General features: G+C 40.8%; 1 protein-coding gene across 1 annotated transcript in view; it reads left to right on the top strand.

Moving 5' to 3' along the window:
* The window catches only part of LOC139655641 (collagen alpha-2(V) chain-like), a 40,748-nt gene extending 21,542 nt beyond the window's left edge, over positions 1-19,206 (top strand). The window contains exons 22-55 of the mRNA XM_071533091.1: positions 308-406; positions 646-699; positions 969-1,076; positions 1,628-1,681; positions 1,837-1,935; positions 3,040-3,093; positions 3,252-3,350; positions 4,290-4,343; positions 4,445-4,498; positions 4,612-4,665; positions 4,946-4,999; positions 5,228-5,272; positions 5,866-5,964; positions 6,307-6,414; positions 7,283-7,336; positions 7,921-7,974; positions 8,518-8,571; positions 8,679-8,732; positions 9,191-9,298; positions 9,740-9,793; positions 10,147-10,200; positions 10,519-10,680; positions 11,550-11,657; positions 12,348-12,455; positions 13,099-13,152; positions 13,399-13,506; positions 14,166-14,219; positions 14,375-14,482; positions 14,734-14,787; positions 14,909-15,016; positions 15,790-16,126; positions 17,037-17,227; positions 17,619-17,861; positions 17,957-19,206. Of these exons, the coding sequence (XP_071389192.1) occupies positions 308-406; positions 646-699; positions 969-1,076; positions 1,628-1,681; positions 1,837-1,935; positions 3,040-3,093; positions 3,252-3,350; positions 4,290-4,343; positions 4,445-4,498; positions 4,612-4,665; positions 4,946-4,999; positions 5,228-5,272; positions 5,866-5,964; positions 6,307-6,414; positions 7,283-7,336; positions 7,921-7,974; positions 8,518-8,571; positions 8,679-8,732; positions 9,191-9,298; positions 9,740-9,793; positions 10,147-10,200; positions 10,519-10,680; positions 11,550-11,657; positions 12,348-12,455; positions 13,099-13,152; positions 13,399-13,506; positions 14,166-14,219; positions 14,375-14,482; positions 14,734-14,787; positions 14,909-15,016; positions 15,790-16,126; positions 17,037-17,227; positions 17,619-17,861; positions 17,957-18,103 (3,249 nt within the window). The 3' untranslated portion in view covers positions 18,104-19,206. The remainder of the gene's footprint in view (positions 1-307; positions 407-645; positions 700-968; positions 1,077-1,627; positions 1,682-1,836; positions 1,936-3,039; positions 3,094-3,251; positions 3,351-4,289; positions 4,344-4,444; positions 4,499-4,611; positions 4,666-4,945; positions 5,000-5,227; positions 5,273-5,865; positions 5,965-6,306; positions 6,415-7,282; positions 7,337-7,920; positions 7,975-8,517; positions 8,572-8,678; positions 8,733-9,190; positions 9,299-9,739; positions 9,794-10,146; positions 10,201-10,518; positions 10,681-11,549; positions 11,658-12,347; positions 12,456-13,098; positions 13,153-13,398; positions 13,507-14,165; positions 14,220-14,374; positions 14,483-14,733; positions 14,788-14,908; positions 15,017-15,789; positions 16,127-17,036; positions 17,228-17,618; positions 17,862-17,956) is intronic.
* The last annotated feature ends 3,380 nt before the right edge of the window (positions 19,207-22,586 follow it).

Raw genomic sequence — 22,586 nt, 5'->3', positions numbered from 1 at the left:
CATTTAAAAAAAAAAAAATTCTTCACCTGAAGTTTATCATTCAGTATCTTCAAAATATATATAATCCATTGTGTAAGAATGAAAAACAGGTGTATTTTAACATATACATTTTTCCTAGTGCAGCTTTAAAAATCTACAAATGTCTATGAAATCTTAGTTCTCTGATATTTAGGAGAGAGTTGTTCATGTTCACAATTATTGATAGACGGTCTTAGAATATAGGAATAACATTAATTCTTAAATGAGCCGTATTCAACAAGTGATGAATGAAAGTTTTGAATGTTTGCCTGCTCCTCCTCCTTCCCAGGGTCTGGCGGGTGTGCAGGGTCCGGCGGGGCTGCTGGGCCCAGGGGGAACCCCCGGCCCCCAGGGAACTACAGGAGCGCCGGGACCCAAGGGCCAACTGGTACGGACTCTCATTTCATCTAATTTACCCTGATGAATAAATCATTCACCTCATGAATCTTCTGCTATTTCCATCTCTCTCTGTCTTTGAGCATAGGCTTGTAACTTTGAGGCTTGAGACTTGAGACTACATTCACCAATTGAAATACTAATTTAGTTAGTAGTTAGTAGTAGATCCATAATATACAGTACTGGAAGCCTTATGTATGTAACTCTAGGTCATGTGATCCTTTCTTGCAGGGTGATGTAGGACTGCCTGGGTTCAAAGGAGAAGCTGGACTTAAGGGAGAAACAGTAAGATGAAAAGCACCTTAAATTAATGAACGCTTCACACAATAAAACCCCTAAAAAAAATCCCTCAGTTTATGCTCAGTCACACATTCAAACACACACACACACACACACACACTCTTACATGTTGTGTTGGAATGACAGTGGATGTATAAGGAGTGATGGAGTAGCTCATATGCTGTTTGTAAACCTGAATGAGAAGATGAAAGAGTGGTTTGTTGGAAAGATTGATTGATTGATTCAGTCATTGGTTGATTGTAATGTGATGTTAGGGTGAGCCTGGTGCCCACGGTGTGCTGGGCCCAATGGGAGAGGAGGGGAAGCGGGGACCCCGGGGCGACGCTGGGTCCATCGGTGCTGCAGGACCCCCCGGCGAGTCGGTGAGTCGACTTCTTCTCGTACCTCAAAATATCATAAACTGTGACTTTTGCTGGTTTATTCAGCATCACTATGATCCTCCATGTCACTGTTGTGACTCTGCATTGGACTGAAAGCTGGAGTTTTGAGTAATAAACCATTGATATAATACAAATTTGTGCAGCTGATAGCGATGCAATTACATTAATGGTTCATTATGTTAATGGAAATGTTATTATATTTACAGTTGAAATATGTGATATGAGACATTCTGCTGCTGTTGCAGAAAAAAATTACATAATTACAACTCCAATTTTGGTGATTTTCATGGTTTTACAGCAGCTGAACTGACAATTTTCACAGTCCTTTAAGGCTCGAGTAATGAAACCGATTCAAAAACTTAAAACAACGCTGTTTTTCCAAATTCTTGAAAAAACTGACTTTTTGAAAACGCATTTTGTAGAAGTTGTAGGAGATTCTAAAGCTTATAACTTTTTGGATTACAGCCTTTTTTTTGGGATATTATTATGCACTGAATATTTACATGTGGTTCAATCTTATCAATCCATTCCAGGGTGCTCCAGGAAACAGAGGTTTTCCCGGTGCAGATGGATTACCAGGACAAAAGGTGTGTTGACTTCTTATCAAATTACTCATAATTATGACAGAATTTAACTATTGAGGAAGGTGATGATGATGATGATTCTTCACCATCACCATTATGGCCATCATCTTCATCCTGTCTGTTCCTGTGATGTTGAATGTTTGATGTTTGCTGACCAGGGAGCCCAAGGTGAAAGAGGATTGTCAGGTTCAACCGGTGCCAAAGGTTCACCCGGGGATCTAGGACGCAACGGAGAGCCAGGTTTACCAGGAGCACGGGTAAGGCAGGCACAGCGACACACTCCATTTTGTCACTCATTGTGTTTTCCCAGTGTGAGCAGAAGTTGTATTAAAAAGTGAAAGTAATCAGTCACTATCCCAGCATTACATAGGTTTTATTTATTACTTCTTTTATATTTTTTCTTTTTCTTTACTGTATCCTATTAATATGCTGCTAGTGAGACTTCAATTTACACCCATGGACGAATAATGTATCTCTGTATCTAACTAGCTATGGCTAATGTAATCACCATGTGAGCTTTGATACCCATAACTGCTGTTTGTCCACCACTGTGCAACCCAACACACCTGCATCCTCTCCCTCTTAATTGTGTGATGTTCTGTCATATTTGTTTCCTGCAAGTTTCTCCTAAAATGTGAAGAATCAGTCAGTTGGGTCATACAAAGTTCTGACTAAAATGCAATGATGAATCAGGAATACTTCAGCTAGAAACAGTAAAAGAATCTGGCAAGGCAAAACAGAAGGTTTTAGGAGTGCAACAATCTTTAAAGGTCCCATATGATAGGAATTCAAATGTTCCTCTATTCATAGACAAATAGATAAAAAATGATAAAAAAGATGTTTAATGAAGACATTTGATTTTGTTTGAGTGGTTAAATTTGAAGTTATTGCTTTTTCAAAAATTCTCGCCTTTTTCCAGGCCGTTTCAGACTAAATACATCACAGCTGGACTTGGTTCTGATTGGCTCCCTCACTAAAGAATTACAGAAATCCATCCAATCAGGACAATTTGCAGCATTTGACCTGGAAAGCCTCCACTCAGCAGGTTTAACTCATTTGGACTAGAGGAGCTGCTGCTGTAGGCCAATCAGGGCACAGTATTGTGATGACTTAGCCTTCAAATTCATTCACTAAATACTCTTTTAACCAAACTACATTTATTTGCAAAACATCATGAGGAACATTATTCTTACCCTGAGCCATAAGATATTTGAAAGCAAAATCACATAAAAAATGAATAATATGGAACCTTTAAAGTAATTCTTAAGAGACAATATTGCGGCATTCACTTGCGAAAGGAAAATGTAATGACAGTGATGAAAATATGAGGTTGTTTTCTAATTTTTCTACTTTTTTCACAGGGTCTGACGGGTCTTATTGGTTCCCAGGGAGCAGAGGGAAAGCAAGGACCAATGGTACACAGGAACTTTTTATTTTCAGTGTTTTGTTTTTTTTTAGTTTCACATGACTTCCTAAATCAACTGATTCAGAATTCACTGTTCCCCCAACCACAGAGTATAGTATGTACAGTATTTTTAACATGATGGCATACTGTATTTTCCTTTGTTTCCAGGGCGGATCAGGAGAAGACGGGAAACCAGGTCCAGCTGGTTCGGTTGGTGGCAGAGGTGCAGCTGGATCGATGGGCCTGCCAGGACCAAAAGGCTTTGCTGTCAGTATCTTAGCACTTCTGGATGACATTCATTCATTCATTCACTGAACTTAACAGACAAATATTGTGTTTATGAAGTGAAATTATAAAATATAACGTAAGCCATGGCCGCTGGTTGTCCACCGTTGTGCTGCATGTTATATATCATGTGTGATATTTGCAGGAGTGGAAAGAGAACCAAAATATCTTGCTCAAGTAGAAGTACTGTTATTTTGCTGAAATTCTACCTAAGTAGAAGTAAAATTACTGGTGTAAAAATTTACTTAATAGTAAAATGTAGTACAAAGTAGCTAAAAATATAGTCAGAGTAAAACTGAGTTCCTAAAAAACAGATTGTATGATCTTTCCCATGCAAAGCAAAAAGGATCAGATTTTGCACAAAAATAGTCTATTTTTAACTTTCTGGAAAAAATATTCTCAAATTCATGTAATCATTTGATCTATGATAAATATAAACTTAAAATGCCCATCCACCTTATTCAATAATGTTACTAGACTGACGTTTCTTTTTGTACTAGCAACTAGCTAGCATGGCTAGCAAACTAGCTAGCCAACAACCAGGCTAACACAAACCAATGATACTGTAGGTGGATGGATGTTACCTAAGCTACTATCATGGATACATTTGAGCAGCTAATGAACAGTTTGTTATTTTAATGTTTCATTTGCTTGCTTGTGCTGGTTTGATGCGGATATTTTGATGCAGATAGATTTAAAATTGACACTGTTTGCTAATGCTAATGCTAATAGAGTGCTAGTGTTAATAGAGAGCCTACAGAATTCTGGATGCAATTTAAAATGTAGTGAAATGCTTCAGCCAAAACCGACTTAAGTCAAATTAAAATTACTGACTTCAAAAATTACTGTACCTTGAAAAAGCTGCACAATTACATACAACATGATAGCCTTGGTAACACAACAGTTTGGGTTTATTTTCAGGGCGATCCTGGGAAGACTGGAGAGACTGGCACCCCCGGTTCAGCAGGTCAAAGGGTACGTTGTTTTCAGCAGGGACTGAAATAATCTTCACTTCTTATCGGGGCTTCATGGTAGATATAAATGTCCAAAGATATTGAGAGGTGACTGTCTTTCAGGGACCAAACGGAAAAGATGGAGAGCAAGGCGCCGCCGGTCCCACTGGCCCAGCTGTAAGCATCTTCTGCTGTTGAGAAAATATCCTATAAATGATATTATGTTGAAATTATCATATTCATATAATCAATGATCACTATTATCATGATGCTGTTTTTCTTTTCTCCAGGGTACCGCAGGGAAGAGAGGAGAGCAGGGACCTCAGGGAGTGAATGGTTTCCAGGTAAGCTATATCCCATAATTATATGAACACAATACCTCAGAGATCGACTGACTGCCATTTTGAATTTGAAATATCTCAGTTTTCAAAATGATCCACCTTCTCTGCAAACCGGTCTTAGTTATTCAAAATCAGGCAAGGAAATAGTATTTGTAATTATACTGATTCCCTTTACTTGTCGTCTTGTTGGCCTTCTCTGAGACCCCAAAAACTACTGACTAGCTGTTGATATGTTTGTTTATTATTGTATTAAAATAAAAATGCATGTTTTGGTGTATTTCAGGGTTTGCCTGGGCTGCCAGGCCCACCCGGAGAGTCAGGAAAACCAGGTGATGAGGTACGGTAAAGTGCAAACAAATGCAAATAATGGACCTTTAAAAAAAAACATTTTGTACCGTTGTATTCTTATGCTTTCTCAATATTTAGTTAGCGCTTTTCACCTAAGAACGTATTCCCCATAAAATATATAATAGACATAAAAACATATAATATACTGTATCCAGTCATAAGCATTACATGTTAATGCACATGTTGATTGTTTTCGTTTGGTTGTTGGTGTCTTCAGGGTATTGCTGGAGAGGGTGGAGCTGCTGGTGCTACAGGTCCAAGGGTGAGTCCATTAATGAGGTATAAGTGTTGACTGCTTCATCATTGAATTCATACTTTTCCATTTCAGGCATTTCAGGCTGACGCTTTTCTCCACAGTGACTTACAATGAGTGTAAAGGTTGAGTTAATTCATTATTCAGTATCGCTACACAGCAAAATTGTCACTGTTAATTTAACTCTGAGAGTGTAAGAAGCAGCATGTCCGCACCTATCACAGTTAATTTAACACTTTTAGATAGTTTTGAACAGTGACACATCAGCTCTATGCGTGGACAAAAACACTCTAATCAACACCTGTCAAATCAAAAGAAACACAAAAAAATTGAAAATTTGCTGTGTAAAATGAGGATTTAGTCTGTAAACGTGTCATCTTTTGGTTTAAAAGGTCTTGAATTATCTACTATCCTTATTTTCCTAATTTTATCACTTATGAACACTGGAAAATTTGTTATATAAAATACACTATCAGTCACTTTGTATGGGTTGACGTCACTCTTTCCAAATAGTGGAAATCTCATTTTGGAATAAATCTCTTCTTTTCCACTTATAGTGAAGTAAATTGTTGTTCTTCTTCTCCCGCTGGTTGTCCCTGCAGGGAGAGCGAGGCACTCCAGGAGAGAGAGGTGATGTCGGACCCAACGGCCTTCAGGGACCCAAAGGTAGTCCAGGAACACCAGGACCAGACGGGCCGAAGGTATCGCAACCATCACACACACCTTTTATCCTGAGATTACGTTTGTAGGCTTTGGACTTAGATTGTGTAGTTACACTGTTGTAACTACTATAAACTATATATTGGGGAGATTTTTATTAAGTGCAAACAGTTTTATTGTGTACCTATAATGCTTTTCCTTAGGTCAATACACAAGTTAATGCACTGGAATAAGGGCATAGTAGAAAAAATTACATTTATTTACATGAAAATGCCATGAATTATATCTTTAAGTGACACATCTAAAAATGGGAACAGGTGGTTACTAATGTAGAGAGACACTTTTGTCATTGTGCATCTTATTAAATCCTCTGCATCCTTCAGGGTAACCCAGGTCCAACCGGTGGGGTCGGAGAGCCAGGATCTCCAGGACTCATGGGGATGCCGGGGGAGAGGGGCATCCCAGGACCCTCCGGACCGAAGGGAGACGCAGTAAGTTACAGCGCAGGATTACACAGGAGTGTAAACCTGACCTGCAAAGGCAAAGAAGAGCAACTGTGTGAGGAGTGAAATCAAGAAAAAATGACTTTATTAAATTACTTAAATGAATATCTCCTGCAAAAGTAATGTTGGTACAGAAGTAGATCATTTGACAGTATTTCTGATTGTTACTGATGTGATATCTAAAGCTTAGTCCTGACCTTTGACTTTTAAAACACACAAGACTAGTTACTGCTGTTTGCCTTGTAGGCAGTCTAGTACATTGAAATAAACACCTTTTTCCTGGTATCATTGTTGGATTACGACTAGAGTACATTTCCAACAAGGCATACCTCTTCCTCTAAATATGGACTGGAAATAATAAGTTATTTTCTATAAGACCATCGCGCTCTGCATAATGTATGCTCTTCAGATACACTCTGCTGTTCTGTGATATTTCCACAACAGCAGCTGCAATGGAGTTTGATATGAGAAAATGTTTCAGGATGTAAAACATCAGCGGTAAACGTCTTGGTTTTGGTGTCAGTCCCTCAGAATCAAAGAGCGAGGGCTTCTTTCTAGATCCGCCATTTTGCACCAAGAGATGTTCAGCAATCACACAGGGAGAAATCCATCGTAGAAGAAGAAGAGAGACCAATTTCTCCACCCACAGGAGCAGGAGAGAGACCAGAATGCAATGCAGCAGAGAGACAAGTTATGCTATCACTCTCTCCACTGCAGCAAGTTCACTCCTGCTCTCTGGGGGTTTATCGAAAGGAATTCTGGGAAATCCCTAACTGGTGTAGAAGTAGACGAGGCAGGTTGAGGGAAAGTGGCTTCACCCAAAAAAGTAAATGAAAAACACTTGATCTTTTAACAGGGTTCCACCGGAGAGAAGGGACCAGAGGGCACAGCAGGATCTGACGGTCTGAGGGTGAGTCTGACTGGATTCCTGTTACTGACTGACACCGGTGTTACAAACATATTGGTTACTGTCTGTCACTGTTTCACCATTTCTTTCCCTCCAAATGGAAATCTCACGGCCCTTTGCTGTCCTACTGTATAAAACTCGATATGGATCCAATCATTGATTCTAGTTGCATTGTTGCAGTATCTTCAAATTCTGGCAGAGAGCAAGCAGTGGGTCTCAACCTGCGGTTCTGGACCCCCGAGTGGGTCAGGAGATGGGTTAGAGGGGACGAATATGAATTATTGAGTGTGAAAAAATGTATTTATAACATGCAACTTTATTAACATGTTTTTAATATTTGTGATTTCATGTGAATGATGATCATTTCCAATCTTTAGGCTTTGTCGACTAATTAAATACCCGGCAAAAAGCAAAAAAATCGTCATTTGGAGTCAAAGTTCATCATCTTGCGAACACAGAAGTCATGACCAGGTTTTGTTGGTGTTACAAGCCAAACAGGTTCAGAACCGCTACAGTACATCATGATTTAAGCTCCTTATTTTCAATATACTTTTAATATTTTATGTTTTTTTTCTTTTCATTAAAAGGGACTTGCTGGTCCCGTTGGACCTGTTGGCTCCAGTGGACCCAACGGTGAGAAGGTGAGATCGACAGCACAAGCATTTTAGACGGGGAAATATTATTGTTCAAGTTTTAAATTATTATCCAACATTATCACATATTTCTGAACTCACTGCATATTGCATACTAACTATAAGAAAACAATAGGTATTTGGGTGAATTTGAATTTGCTCTGAATTAAGGTTACATTTTGAATTAAGATTAAAATCACCATTATATAAGCATCACTATTGTGGGCTTAACCCTGACTCCTTAACACTGCCTCTCTTAGTCTTGTTTTCCTATTGTCAGGCCTATATCATTTGAAATAACTGACACACACACACACACACACACACACACACACACTACCCTTTTCTCTCATTTTAACATCTCCCTCCCCATCTCTCTCTCTCTTTCTTTCTCTCTCTCACACACACACACATACACACATGTGCTCAAGCCACACACCTTTAAATTGACTTTATTTCTTTTTTAAAACAAAATGTACTTGTGTCCTCATGTTGCTCTGTGATGACAAGAGCTTCTTAAATCAATTTGACTCGACCGCTCCTTTATTTCAGGGTGAACCCGGCCCAGCAGGACCCCCAGGCCGCCGAGGATCCAGAGCGATAGCTGTCAGTAGAACTTTTTACCGGACAACTAACACTGAATTTGACATTGTTTGCCACTGTGCTTCCATTTCTCCCCTCAAACTTAAACCTGTCTTTAATGTCGGTAACAGGGTTCTCCAGGTGAGCCTGGTCCAACCGGCGCCGTCGGCTTCCCCGGACCTCCTGTAAGTGTCCGCTAAGACTTTTCACATACCATTGATGTCCAAAATATTCAAATGAATCAACTGTTAAAGGCTCATACTGCAGAGTCACAGATTAAAGTAAAGTTTTGCAGTGTAGTGGAGCTTATTTTCCAGAGCGGATCAGGACTTAACAGTACATTTACGCCTCAGGAACTTAGCCGACTCTCATATCCAGAGCAATTTACAATGAATACAATTGTAGAATAAGCTTCAATTCCTAGATCATTAACATTACAATAGTGAGGTCAAGGGTCAGTGCTGCAACGCTCTGATAATAGATGTGATAAAATATTAGACATAGAAATAAGATTTTAAGAGCAAAAAAAGTCAGAACAGATTTCCTTTAGTGTTCACAGGGAGAAATACAGTTCAAAGTATTGAATGTCTCAAAGAAGCTGAAGAAATCTTTAACAGAGCGACTTCCTGGTTCTACTCCCCAGGGTCCTGATGGTCAGCCTGGGGTCAAAGGTGAAACAGGTGAGCCAGGCCAGAGGGGAGAGTCAGGAGCACCCGGACCACAGGGGACGGCTGGCAAACCCGGCACCCAGGTACGTATCCAAAAATATTACTCCATACCTGGGCATATGGCAGCATTGCTGGGGAACATGAGTGTGGAATGAAGTTTCTGTGATGCTTCTAGAGTTTTAAAACACCACAAACTATGAATTTTGTTGAGAAAGCTAAAGTAGATCAAGACTAGCTGGTCTGTTATTGTGCAAGGACGAAATATGCTCTTGATCTACACTGTAAATGTCCATCTGAACAAGTTATTTAATGTTATGTCTAGTCTCACCTTGAAACAAGTTGAAAAACCTGCTAGTTTTATGTGTATCGAGAATTTTTGCAGCTGACCTCAACTGGAATAAGGCAGATCACTCCATTTGTTCCAAGCTATTCAAGATCATGTCATCGACTGTGTGTCTGTGTGTGTGTGTGTGTGTGTGTGTGTGTGTGTGTGTGTGTGTGTGTGTATGTGTGTGTGTGTCCAGGGGCCTGTTGGTGTGACTGGACTGAAGGGCGGCAGAGGAACACAGGGGGCAGCGGTGAGTTCGGCTCTCATCTTGACGTGTTATAAAGTCTGTTGAGCAAATAACAACACCGACCTGCAACCTGCAGCTGTATTAGTAGGACTAGTAGCAGTATTAGTAGTATTAGTAATAGTAGTAGTAGTAGTAGTGGTAGTAGTATATACAGTTTTGAATTAAGAAACAATAAAAAACAGAAAAAATGCCAAAGAATGGGTGCCGCTATTTGTATGAATGTGATGTAAATCTAACTTTGTAACATTGTTAAGAAAAGTGCTGTACAAATATAGTTATCCTAATTATTATTCTTCATTATTAACGTTATTTCATTATGATCATTACTGTTGTCTTAAATATTCTTTTTCCAACAGGGCTCATCTGGTTTCCCTGGACTGCCTGGAGGAATTGGACCAGTTGGATCTCTTGTGAGTGAATCTGTTCTCCATCTTAATTTATTATCAATAAGAAATGATTTATGGACATCTGAAAAAAATGTATTTTGATGTACAAGTTCATTACTATGTTTTTAATCTATCTATCTATCTATCTATCTATCTATCTATCTATCTATCTATAATTTTCTTTGTAAAATTTCTAGGCTTAAAATCATTGAGTGATCATTAAAACAGCCTGAAAATGGAAAGTAAATCATATGATTTGGTGTCAAAGTGTTGCTCTTCTGCATGATCTGCTGAAGTACTGAGGGCAGAACACTGACTGTGATGTGTGTGTGTGTGTGTCAGGGTGCTGTCGGGGCAGCCGGGCCCATAGGTGCTCCGGGGAAGCAGGGTCCCGGTGGGATCCGAGGGGAGAACGGAGCTCTTGGGAACCAAGGAGAGAGAGGAGCTGCGGGTCCGGCGGGCAGCCCGGGAGAAAAGGGAGACTCCGGAGAGGACGGTCCTCCGGTAAGTTCACTAAAGACTGTTTCCTCAAAGTTTACCTGGGAATGCAATCGTCGCTCTGTAAACGTTTTATCAGAAGTAGTTTCAGACGTCTTTGACCATGAGACAAACTTTTGAGTTATTTACTTTCATCGGATGATCGTTTTCTCTACTTGCCGTTCCAATTCTAAAAAGTTCTTTAGTTTTTTATGTTCCGCTCTTTCAAATTCAGCTCAGATTTCCTTCTTCGTTCCTACATTTACATCTAGATTGGACATTTAGCAGATGCTCTCATCTACATAAACTAACTAGATCTAAGAAGTTCTTCCTATATACATGTATATATATATTTGAAATTCAGTTCAGTCCAATTCAGTTCTTTATCCTTTTCACAGATGCTCTCATCCTCAGCAACTAGCAGCAGCAAACTGATATTATCGTCATTTATCACCAACATTGCAAGCAGATATACCTGTTAGTACAATACCGGTTTTTGGTACCAATATCAGTTTTGAGGAATCGATATTGAAAAGTATCAGAAGAGATTCTAAATGTTGGATTCTCAACGGATGCTGCACATTCTCCTCTGATTTCTGGGTAATTGTACGGAGGAAATCAACACAAATTACATTTAGATTCAGTCTGATTCTGTTTAGCTTCTATTTTCATTTATACATGCCATCTGATTTTCTAAAGAAACTCAGATGGCATGTATAAATGAAAATAATTGACTCTATCTTGTAATGAAATATGCTTTCATTCAACAAAGAAAGCCACTGAAAAGCAGCGAATTTGAAGTGTTGGAAGCGGCAGTATTGCATTATTTCCGACACTTCTCAGCTCTACATGACTTTAGCTCTATAGCCTAAGTCTTTTCTTGTGTTGTGCCACAGGGTCCTGACGGCCCTCCAGGACCAGCCGGTACCTCAGGACAGCGCGGCCTGGTGGGTCAGCCTGGGGTCAGAGGAGAGAGAGGCATGCTGGGACTGCCAGGTCCTGCTGTACGTATTCCTCCTCACACTGTTTGTGACGTTCAGTGTTTTCTGTCGGTGATCTGTTGAAATCTGAGAGCGGAGGTGCTGGAAAGGTTGAGGTTGAAGGTTAATTTCAAAATGCAAACTGTCACAAATTATTGATTACCTGCTTAGAATTGCAACAGGTAACGAAATTCACTGGATTGATCCCAGTCAGTAATATAATCCGCTTACATTTAGTGACTTTAAAGCAACTTTTCTGCAAAAATACATTGACAGTGTAGTTAAACATCATTTATTTCAGTTTACAGACTGTGATTTTATCAGTATTCCCAACAAAAGCTCTGTAAGAAAATGTACTAATACTCTTTTTTTCCCATAGCTCAATTTACAGTTTAATCAAACCTATAGTCTATAATTGGAATAGTGCTGTAAACATGTACAACGATCACCCTCTAAAAGAGTCAAAGTTAACATGGAGTCAAAGTTAACATGGATAATTATTTTCCAAGTTAATATTATTATTATTATTGTTGCCTAACCAGTATCAATATTTGGCCTATTTCCATATGAATTAAAGTGCCTAGTGAATATTCTCCCAATCGTAAATGCCTTTTTTCTCTTCAAACCAGATTAAGAGTAAGCACACAAGAAAAATGAGCAGAGTGGAGCGATTTGTTCTTGTTCTCAAACTTACCATCAATATTCGTTTCCCAGGGTGCACCGGGAAAAGCCGGCACTCCTGGAACTCAGGGCCCCAAAGGCCCAGATGGTGGAGTTGGTTTACCAGGAGCCACCGGACCGAGAGGAGACGCCGGTCCAGAGGTTTGTCCTGTCCATCTAAACCACTTCCTATATAATTTACATTTTAGGTATCTAGCTGATGCTCTTATCTGCAGTGATTTACAGAGTGCAACAGCAGAATAATGTCTGGATTACCAACATTAGTTACAATAGTATTCCATAAAAAATACTTTATAAAACTATTTGACACCACATTTAAGCAATAGATTATTTTTCTGAAATACAGTATATCAAAACCATCATCTAAGATATTAGATAGATACTTTTTTTTTTCTTATATTGTTTTGTGAATGTCTTGGTTTCTCCAGTGTGTCAGAATTACATATTAAATTTGAAAAGGTGTTACCAGCACAGTTAACAAGCCTTCAACTGACTGAAACTACCTGTTCTATTAGCACCCAGCACAACTGTGTCTTTGCTTATGATGCTTATTTCTGTTTCTTTTGAAGTGAGATTTCTTTTTCATAAGAACTTTAAGCTGTTTTTTTTAATCTCAGCTATCTCACCTTTTAAATCTCACAAACTTGCATTTTTCTCCCTTCTGTGTTTAGTCATCATACGTGCACAGAAACTAAACTAATGAAACATATTCTTCTGTAAAGTCCCTTTTTTCTTCTGGTCTTCACATGGGAAGTTGATGATATGATTATGTGTCTTTATGCAGGGTATCGCTGGAGCAGAGGGGTCGCCTGGTAAGGACGGTCTCCTAGGAGCCAGGGTAAGACTAAAAACATGGCAGTCAAGAGACACACGTGTGTATGTGAGTGTGTGTGTGTGTGTGTGTGTGTGTGAGAGAAAGAGTGTGTGTGTGTCTGCTTGTGTAATATGGCTAATCCTCTTGGTCTGAACAAACTCCTTAATGAAAATCCCCACTTCTACACTTGAATTTGATCCTTTTCAAGTAGGGAACTGGATATGTGCACACTGATCATTGATGTGTGTGTGTGTGTGTGTGTGTGTGCAGGGAGACAGAGGGAACCCCGGTGCGGAGGGTCTGGCTGGTGCTGCAGGGTCCCCGGGGACGGAGGGTCCAGTGGGAACGACGGGCGGTCCGGGGGAAAGAGGCGACAACGTGAGTTCCAGAAACACAGACACACACAACTTTAAAGGAAGACACAGAGGTTTGGGGAGATCAGATCATTGGCCAACTAGACACCAAGATCATCCCTGTGTCCCTGATAGATCATTCACTCTGGTGCTCCATACTAATTGGGAGCCAATCTACCAAAAACGTATGTATTTCTTTAACAACACAATAGGAACATGCCATCTTCGTGTTTTTATTGCTTGGTTACATAATCTTACACTCATTGATCAAGGAAACCTAGAGATTATTACCACCATTTAGACGCATAATTCAAAAATAACATGTTTTAATACGCTGTATTTAATACACATTTAAATGTTATACTGATGCTGATATTGTGTGTCAAACTCAACCGAATTCCTCATCAAACTATAGCAATAAAAATAGATAAAACCTCCAGTCTGCTTTATTTTAAATTAATCCAATCTTAATGCACTGCATCAGTTAATAACATATCATTGCCTCCTTCTTTTCTATTACAGTAGCACAGTCTATTACACAGGCTACTTTGCAGTTTTAAGCCACAGCAAGATAAAATACTGTGGGTTAAAATAATCACAGAAAAAGCAGTGATCCTGCTGTAAAAGTAAATCTTCTCATCTCAAATTTTTTCTGACTTGTCTCTATGCTTGTTTTGAATTTAGGGTGCCAGAGGGCCCCCTGGACCCCAAGGATCATCTGGAGTAAGAGGCAAAGTGGTAAGGATGAAATGACAATTTGTTACCTCAAAAAACAGCAACAAATAAAACATACATTTCTAGCAGATATTTTTAATTTAAAACATGCTGTGCCAGTTTCAATAGCGTGTTGCATGACACCGATCTTGAATTGTCGTTGTGTGTCCTGCTTTCAGGGACCCCAAGGACCACTGGGAGAGAAGGGAGCGGCCGGAGATCAGGGAGAGCGGGGTCAGAAAGGACACAGAGGTTTCACCGGGCTCCAGGGTATCCCAGGAACAACTGTAAGCAAAACGATTACTCACACTGGCATGACGACCCCATGTATAATACTGCTGGCTTCTCTCAATTAGCAAGGATGGGATGCTCTTCTCTGCTGCAGCCCACTTTGTGATTCAGGCTGGTGTATTCTTACATAAAAATCTTGCCTGCTGCAGCTTTAAAGCCAAACAGTCTGGAGCCTAGTTACTTTTATGCTGAAACATAATGGCCTTGAACTTGTCAAATGATAAAATCTCATGCTCCTCTGTTTCAGGGGTCCACAGGTGATCTAGGAGGTCCAGGTATCGTCGGACCCGGAGGCCAGAGAGTAAGTACATAACAGTACTTTTGACCAGCAGGTTCATCGCAGGTTCATTCTTTACAGAGAGATAAAACATATGCATGGACGCATATTTTTACAGTGTTTACATTGTCTTATAACCACATAGGGGCCTCCAGGAGTGGTGGGACCCCCTGGGAAGGAGGGAAATATGGGACAGACTGGACCTATGGGCCCCCCTGGAAGCAGAGGAGCCAGCGGAGACATCGGAGCAGAGGTGAGACAACATGAACTTTACATTTTTACATTGTAGACATTCAGTAAGTAAGTAAGTAAGTAAAGTGCATTTATATAGAACCTTTCATAGAGCAAAGTCACAAAGTGCTTCACAAGAGTAAAATAGTTAAAATAAGATCAGAAAAAAAAAAAAAAACGAAACAATAAGACATAAAACCAATAAGACTTAAAAACACACAGCAGTACAGACACAGAGGCTAAACAAAGGCCAGTCTGAACAGATGAGTCTTTAGCTGCTTTTTGAAAGTGAGAGTCTCAACCAGAGAGACTTACAGTGAGTGAGCAGGTATTGGTTGGTGGTTGGTTGGTGTCACAAATGGCTGTTGATGGCGATCTGCTCATTGCATATCTTTAAAATACAGAAGTGAAGGGATAAAACACAGCGATTAAACAGAGAAAGAAAAGAAAAAATACTAACTTGTGCAAAAAACATGACTTAAATCTCATCTTTAAACAAACTAAAAATTGTCGTGACAATAATGCGATACCTTTGCAATCTGCTTAGGAAAATACAGTTTTCTGTTGCCTCCCTCACAGGGAGGTCAAAGGTCAGGGTGAGTCAGAACAGCATCCTGGAGCTGGTAGGGCCTCAGTGTCTTGCTCATGGACACTTCAGCAGGGTGAATGCTTACTGGGGCTTGAACTCAGGGCGTCAAAGGACTCCAAAGTCTCTATAACCGCCCAAAACATCACAAACAAACGCACCACTAACCCCGTATTAATAAATGTTTACGTTCCTCTTGTCTCGGTCAGGGTCCAGCTGGGGACCCCGGCCCCCCCGGCCCTCCCGGCCCCCCCGGCCCCCCCACCGCCGCCGTGGAAGACCTCTTCGGCAGTTTCGATTACGGACACTACGGCGGCGCTCCGGAGGCCGAGGAGTTCGGCGACCCTCCTCCCCCTCCCGAGTTCAACGAGGACGAGGCTCTCCCCAACAAGGCGGCGGTGGTCGTCGGGGCGGACAGCGGCGTCCAGGCGACGCTGAAGACGCTCAGCGGACACCTGCAGAACCTCCGCAGCCCCGACGGCAGCAGGATGAACCCCGCAAAGACCTGCCAGGACATCAAGCAGTGCTACCCGCTCAAGAAGAGTGGTGAGGGCTTCATGTGGCCTGTTGTTTCTATTGTTCTTTTTTTTAAATTCAGATCTCCATATGTCATCACTAAGATATCAACTATTCATCTAACAATATAACTTAATACAACAATAACATATTCTAACCCCAAGAACAATTAACAATATTGCAATTGTCAGATATATGGAGTACATACAGTACTGTGCAAAAGTCTTAGGCACCCTAGATTTTTTATATAATTTCTAATATAATAATATATTTCTTAGAAGTCTTAGATGTTTATTTGTTTTCTGCATTAGTGTGTCAGTAGACTGCTGTTTATTGTAAATTTCATTAGTTTTGAAAGCATCTTTGCTTTATGGATATCTTTGACATATGCCTAAGACTTTTGCACAGTACTGTATAAAGACTAAAAAATTAAAGATAAGATAACTAAAATGCTTTTAAGTCTGAAAGTCTGAAAGTCTGAAAGCTGATATTTTGTGCCAATATTTTTTTCAATATCTTTAAATTTGACCATTTTCATGCAAAAAAATACAAATATTCAGACTTTTATTCTTGTCAGCCTCTGAAAGAGCATCATGGGACACTAAAACTCTCCACTGATACCTAGACTAATGAAATTCCTTTAGGATTAGCCTAGTTATTGAACAATTAAATGTGTAAATAATAAAATTATGCCAAGAAAATAACATGTTATTGCACATTATCTGCATGCTTTACAGACTGTTGTTCTGTAGCTGTAGTCAGGGAGGAACCTCCATCATATCAGCAGTGGATGACATGACTGGCTGATATTTAATAAAAGACCAATATATTAATCTGTTATGTTTTTATACAACTCTGGATCAGCTATTTGTGTTTAAACAGCTACAGAGCTGTGTGTTTGTACTTGGTGTTAGTCGTTTTCTTTCTGTGTGTGATACAGGTGAGTACTGGGTCGATCCTAACCAGGGCAGCACAAAGGACGCCATCAAGGTCTTCTGCAACATGGAGACTGGTGAAACCTGCATCTCTGCCAATCCAGCCAACATTCCCCGCAAAGCCTGGTGGACCAAATCCACTCCCACAGCCAACAAGCCTGTCTGGTTCGGAGCCAGCATCAACGGAGGAATCAGAGTGAGTAACCAACAGTTTTATTAGTGTCCGAGATTTTTTTGTTTGTTTTCCATAAATTATTGATATTTTCATTCAGGACTTTAAAACAGTAAATAGTAGGGGACAATGAATTATATTGTTTAATTATTAATTTTTTAATCAAGAAAATGCTGTTGAGCAAACCTTTTCTGGTGTAAAATGGGTCTAATACACTTTGGCTACCTGCTGGTCAGGTTTTTGCTGTACCAGACACTTTGGCAGATAAACCAATCATGTCTGGGCTTCCTTTTCAATTCTAAAAATTCTTTTTGGTAATTTTTGGAATCCAGCAGTGTCAGTCAACTGTTGCCAGTTGACAATAAAGCTTTCTTGCGTTCTTCCTAATCGTGTCAAATCGATCGTACGATTTCAGTTCGGCTACGGAAACGAGGAGGAGCAGCCCAACGCCGTGGCGGTCCAGATGAAGCTGCTGCGGGTCTTGTCCAAAGAGGCGCACCAGAACGTCACTTACCACTGCAGGAACAGCGTGGCGTACAAAGACGAGACGGGCAGCAACCTGAAGAAAGCCCTCGTCCTGAAAGGCTCCAACGGCCAGGACCTGAGAGCGCAGGGCCCCAACCGTATGAGATACACCGTCATCGAGGACGGCTGCTCCGTAAGTCACCGGCAGCCAGCGGAAAGATTGAAGAGAGAGCGACAGGCAGCTGAACTGATGTATTGATCTCTTCTGTATCTCTTCTTTTCACCCAGGCATCAAACGGCCAGTGGGGCAAGACAGTGTTCGAGTACAGGACTCAAACCACAGCCAGGCTGCCCCTCGTGGACTTGGCCCCCATGGACATTGGCAAGGCTGATCAGGAGTTCGGTCTGGACATCGGACCGGTGTGCTTCTCATAAAACACCAATCCCCCAACGCAAGATGGATAGAAGTAGCCCTTTTATTGAGGAGAAACATCATGATCAGAATTTTATAGAATACGGATTCCTCGTTGTGTAATGATTAAAATACATGTGCAGAATTAAATTTCACTGTAACATCTTTTAAAGGGCGCCGTGTTTGTGATGCCGTGTGGAAGTTGTTGAAGTTGTGGAGAAATTGGACGGTGCTACCTCTGCTAGTGCTTCCGTCTGTCACAGATGCCATGCCAGGCCGAGTATCGAGTACGAGCGTAAAGATCGATGATTGTAAGATGATTCCCGCCGCCCGTTCTTCTTCTCACATGGTTGCGTTTCCCATAAGCTGTTGAACTACTCGCCGTGTTGGCCAGCATTCAGGTGTACAGGAAAGGGATGAGACTGGTGTGATGCTGACGTAATTTATTCATCTTTCAATAAATCTATAATCTGACTGGCACAAATAGTCTATGGGGAAATGCATGTGGGTGATGCAAACAGATGCTGGAGGTGCTCGACTCGAAAAAAAAAACAAAAAGTGAGGTGCAAAAGGCTTGAAAACTTGCATAAACTGGAAAAAACAGCCAGCACTCTGGAAAAAATAATGAGTTGTAGCCTCTTTATTCAGCAGTTACAACGAAGACTGAATATAGAAATTAAAGGCTAGATAACCAAATATGTTTATGATGAATAAGGACATTAAAATTTTCAATAGTGCTGTTTTTTTTTCCAGTAGATGCATGGCAAGAAGCCTAGATGGGCAGAAGTTTATATGGCAATGACTAGTTTTTAAAGTTTTATGGAATTAAACAAAAATGCGAAAAACATGCTTGAACCTAAATTATTAAGTTCTGTGCAAGAACTCATTTACTCTTTCAACAGAAAACTTGTTTATCTCCTTTTTAGACGTGTTAAAACTTAAACTGTAAATGCAACGTACAACTGTAAATTGCCAATTATTTGTTCATTGTTTCTGTTGATTATTGATGTGAGAATAAATGTATGTCTTTCTTTAGAGTGACTGTGCTCTTCCCAGGAAAAAAGAAGTGGTTGATGATCCCGAAAATCTGTTTCCACAATGTGTAGATAAATAAACACTCAATTTACCCTGCATTGAGAAAGCAGGTTTGAATTCTTATGCAGAATAACTTGCTTTGAAACAGAGTCCACATTTCCTCTGCAAGGCCAACAGAAACTAAGCCTTTAGCACAGTCTCTGTCTCACCTCTAGAGGGGGACAACGATGTAACAGATGATATTCGGTGGAGGCAAAGTGCCTTACAGCAGTGGTTTTCAATCCATGTAGTTAGTTACAGTTAATTGCATTCACCTGGCTTCCCAGGTGCAAATCAGCCCCTCATTAAATGCCTAGAATGAAGACCAGCAGGGATCTGGGTCCTGAGGAGCAGGATAAGAAAACTACTGACTTACAGTGCCATGAGTGCATACATTTCTAGCACAGGTAGCCCAAGTGAGAATCAAACCCATATTCTGTGTCTTTATGATAAATTCATATTAAAGTAGTGTCAAACTCGTATCTCAGGCTAGGATCAGACAGGCATCAGACATGGATTTCTGCTGCATCCATCCTGTATTAGACCTGCAGAATGACTGTTGATCTTGAATGTTTTAGGCCTACAGTAAAAGTAAATCAGTATATTGCAAAATAAATAAATTGGTACAGCTGTAACACACAGACAAGGGTCTCACAGCCAGGTAGTTAATAATCTAATAACCTTTAGAGACCAGAAACTCCTTGTAACTTTTGACAACTGTTGAGAGTGAAACATAATTTTTCCAAACAAGTCGTCATCGGGATAGGACCAAAGCAGCAGGAAAAAAGTAACTACAGCTCATTGGAAAATATAAGAGATTACAAATTATTTCCATTATTTATTCATTTCTTATCCTCTTTTATCTATCTATCTATCTGCTGAAGGAGGCGGGTGGGTGTAGCTTCCATCTCCTATTTCAGCTTAGAACCAAACCCTGATGCTTTTCCCCAACATTTCACTGTGTGTATATATCTCCATGCATACGGGTGTGTGAGCAAGAGGGAGGGAGTGAGAGTGAGGGAGAACCAGAGAGAGAGAGAGACAGAAACACAGAGAGAGAGAGAGAGAGAGAGAGAGAGGGCATCCTTACAGGAAGAAAGAGAGCCAGAGTTCAGGCAGCACATGTTTGCGGGTCGCCCTCTCCTCTCTCCCCACGGTGAAAGACGTGACACTCTCACCGTTTCCTGCGGCCCGGGCTCGGCCCACATCTGTCGAGCTGCTCATTTTTAGCCAGGGCTGCTATTTTCATTTTGATGCAAGGGAGAATTCTGGGAGAAATTTAACCGAATGAGGTAAAAGTTACATCGTGTGGTGGTAAAAACATTTTTGCGGACTCTTGGATTGTCCACTTTTTAGGTTGTCCATCTTCTGAACAACTTTATTTACTTAGGGATATTTAGTGAGTGTGTATGCTGTTTTTAAGCAACACTCTGCTTCACACACATTCATCTATAGACATTCATACCTGTGAGCTGCCCAGTGCAATCACAATCTTCTGTTGTCGGCCATACTTGCAATGAAATACTTGCAGAAACAGAGAATATTGGCGGATCTTGATGAGACTATTGTTTTGGTTTTTTTTCTTGCAAAACAATTATTACTTCACAATTATTTGGCTCATTTGGATGCCAGGTTTGTGTCTTAGATCCAAACTCCCATTGACTTTGCATTGGACTGAAAAGGGGGCGTGGCAAATTAGCATCCGAGGTACATAAGCTGCTCATGTGACCCAGCTGGAACCTGGTAATTCAGGCTCTGGAACCGATTCAAACGTGTTGCCTGTGATCACAATACTCCCCAAATGGTAGAGAAAGACATATTTTGCTATAGAAAATGGGCGGCATTCCCCTTTAAATGCCTTGCTCAAGGTAGCTGTCTCCTTCCCCTGCCCCAACTTGATGCTTTCTGGAGCGGTTTTCCTTGCAAGTAATCCGCATTGCATCATGACTATGAAAGCTGTCAACACGACTGTTAAAGCTGCACTGGGAAATTTTATACGTTGGGTGGCTTTGAAATTTAAGGACTTCAAAACCCAGAATTCATGTAACGTGACGTCAGTAACCTGTGCAATCCTCAGATCTGAGTTTCGATTCGTCACCTCCTACGTGAACATTTCCTGCCAGTGATCATATCTGACACTATAATTTAATTTGTGTAAACAGGGCAAATCTACAGGACGCTCTTCAGCCCCGCTTTGTGATTTTGGCTGATAAGACCGGTGGATTTTTACGTAAAAAAAAAAAGTCTTGCCTAGTGCAGCTTTAATGTTTGAGACACTTGTTGGATTCCAGCGGTTGTCTTCACTAGATGAGAGTTACCATTTCTCCTCCAAGTCACATCATGTTCAAATTATTTCTAAAGCACTTTTAACAAACGGGTTCATCACAAAGTGCTTACAGCGAACAAAGGACATGAACACTGATAATAGACGAGGTAAAAACAAGAACAAGCGCAGTGTTCCAGATGTGGACAGATGAAACCAAAGAGCAAGAAAAGAAAATAACACACACACTGGAATGACCCTCCTTTAGTGTTTCTTTTCAGCATAATTTCAACCTGTGTTGGTCTTTGTCAGGCATACATGACAAAGTGTGCGGGTATTTTCTTTTTTTTACTCCTTGGTGATTCGTGCTGCAGCACCCAGCACCTGGTCTACTTTCTTTGGATGTGCATACACTGTGTTTTTGTTGAGATATGTATGGATGGACATACGGGGGCGCTGGTTGACAGAGACCAACTGATCCACAGAAACAGTCTGACTTCACTGTCGGCTTTAATTAGCCTCCTGTCCTGCTCATCTCAGAGGGGAAGGAGTCATTTCACGTTTCCTGAGGAAATATATGAGTCCAGAGGCTAAATTCTCTTCTTTCTCCGTTTCATCTGCTCCTACGTGTGTGTGTGTATGTGTGTGTTAGTGCGTTCCTCTTTATGTATTTGTACCTGCTTCACCCCGGTGCCGACTGTTGAGTCCGCGACCCCGAAATGACTTGGCAGCGGCGCCCGGATCCTGGCGGGGGTGTCCCTCACAACGGCCCCTTGTTCGGTGAGGAGCCTCGGTGAGATTTCCCAGCTACTCCTTTTCCTTCCTGTGCAACCCCCCCCCCCCACCACCCCACCTCCTCCCCCACCACACTACCACCACCCAAAAAGGACACTGGGAAAGGATCCTCCGTTTCAGTCTGTCGGACTACTTTATGTTCATCAGATTCAGAAGATGTGGGATGTTTTATTAGAGAGAGAGAGAGAGACAGAGAGAGAGAGACAGAGAGAGAGAGAGAGACTAAGGTTAGGTATCTTGTCCTGTGAAGTTGAATGTACTGTAAGTTTTTGAAGTCCCATACCAATATTTTTGGATTTACCCTGCTCATATCTCACATTTTGTGCCAATATTCTCTTCCGTACATCCAGAATTTTCATGAAAAAAGTCAAAAA

The sequence above is a fragment of the Centroberyx affinis genome, unplaced genomic scaffold (assembly GCF_046629955.1).
Source record: "Centroberyx affinis isolate AG114_WGS23_722 - 3 ecotype Tasmania unplaced genomic scaffold, CSIRO-AGI_Caff_v1 ptg002323l_1, whole genome shotgun sequence".
NCBI classification, from domain to species: Eukaryota; Metazoa; Chordata; class Actinopteri; order Beryciformes; family Berycidae; genus Centroberyx; species Centroberyx affinis.
This window is presented reverse-complemented; position numbering and strand designations above follow the sequence as displayed.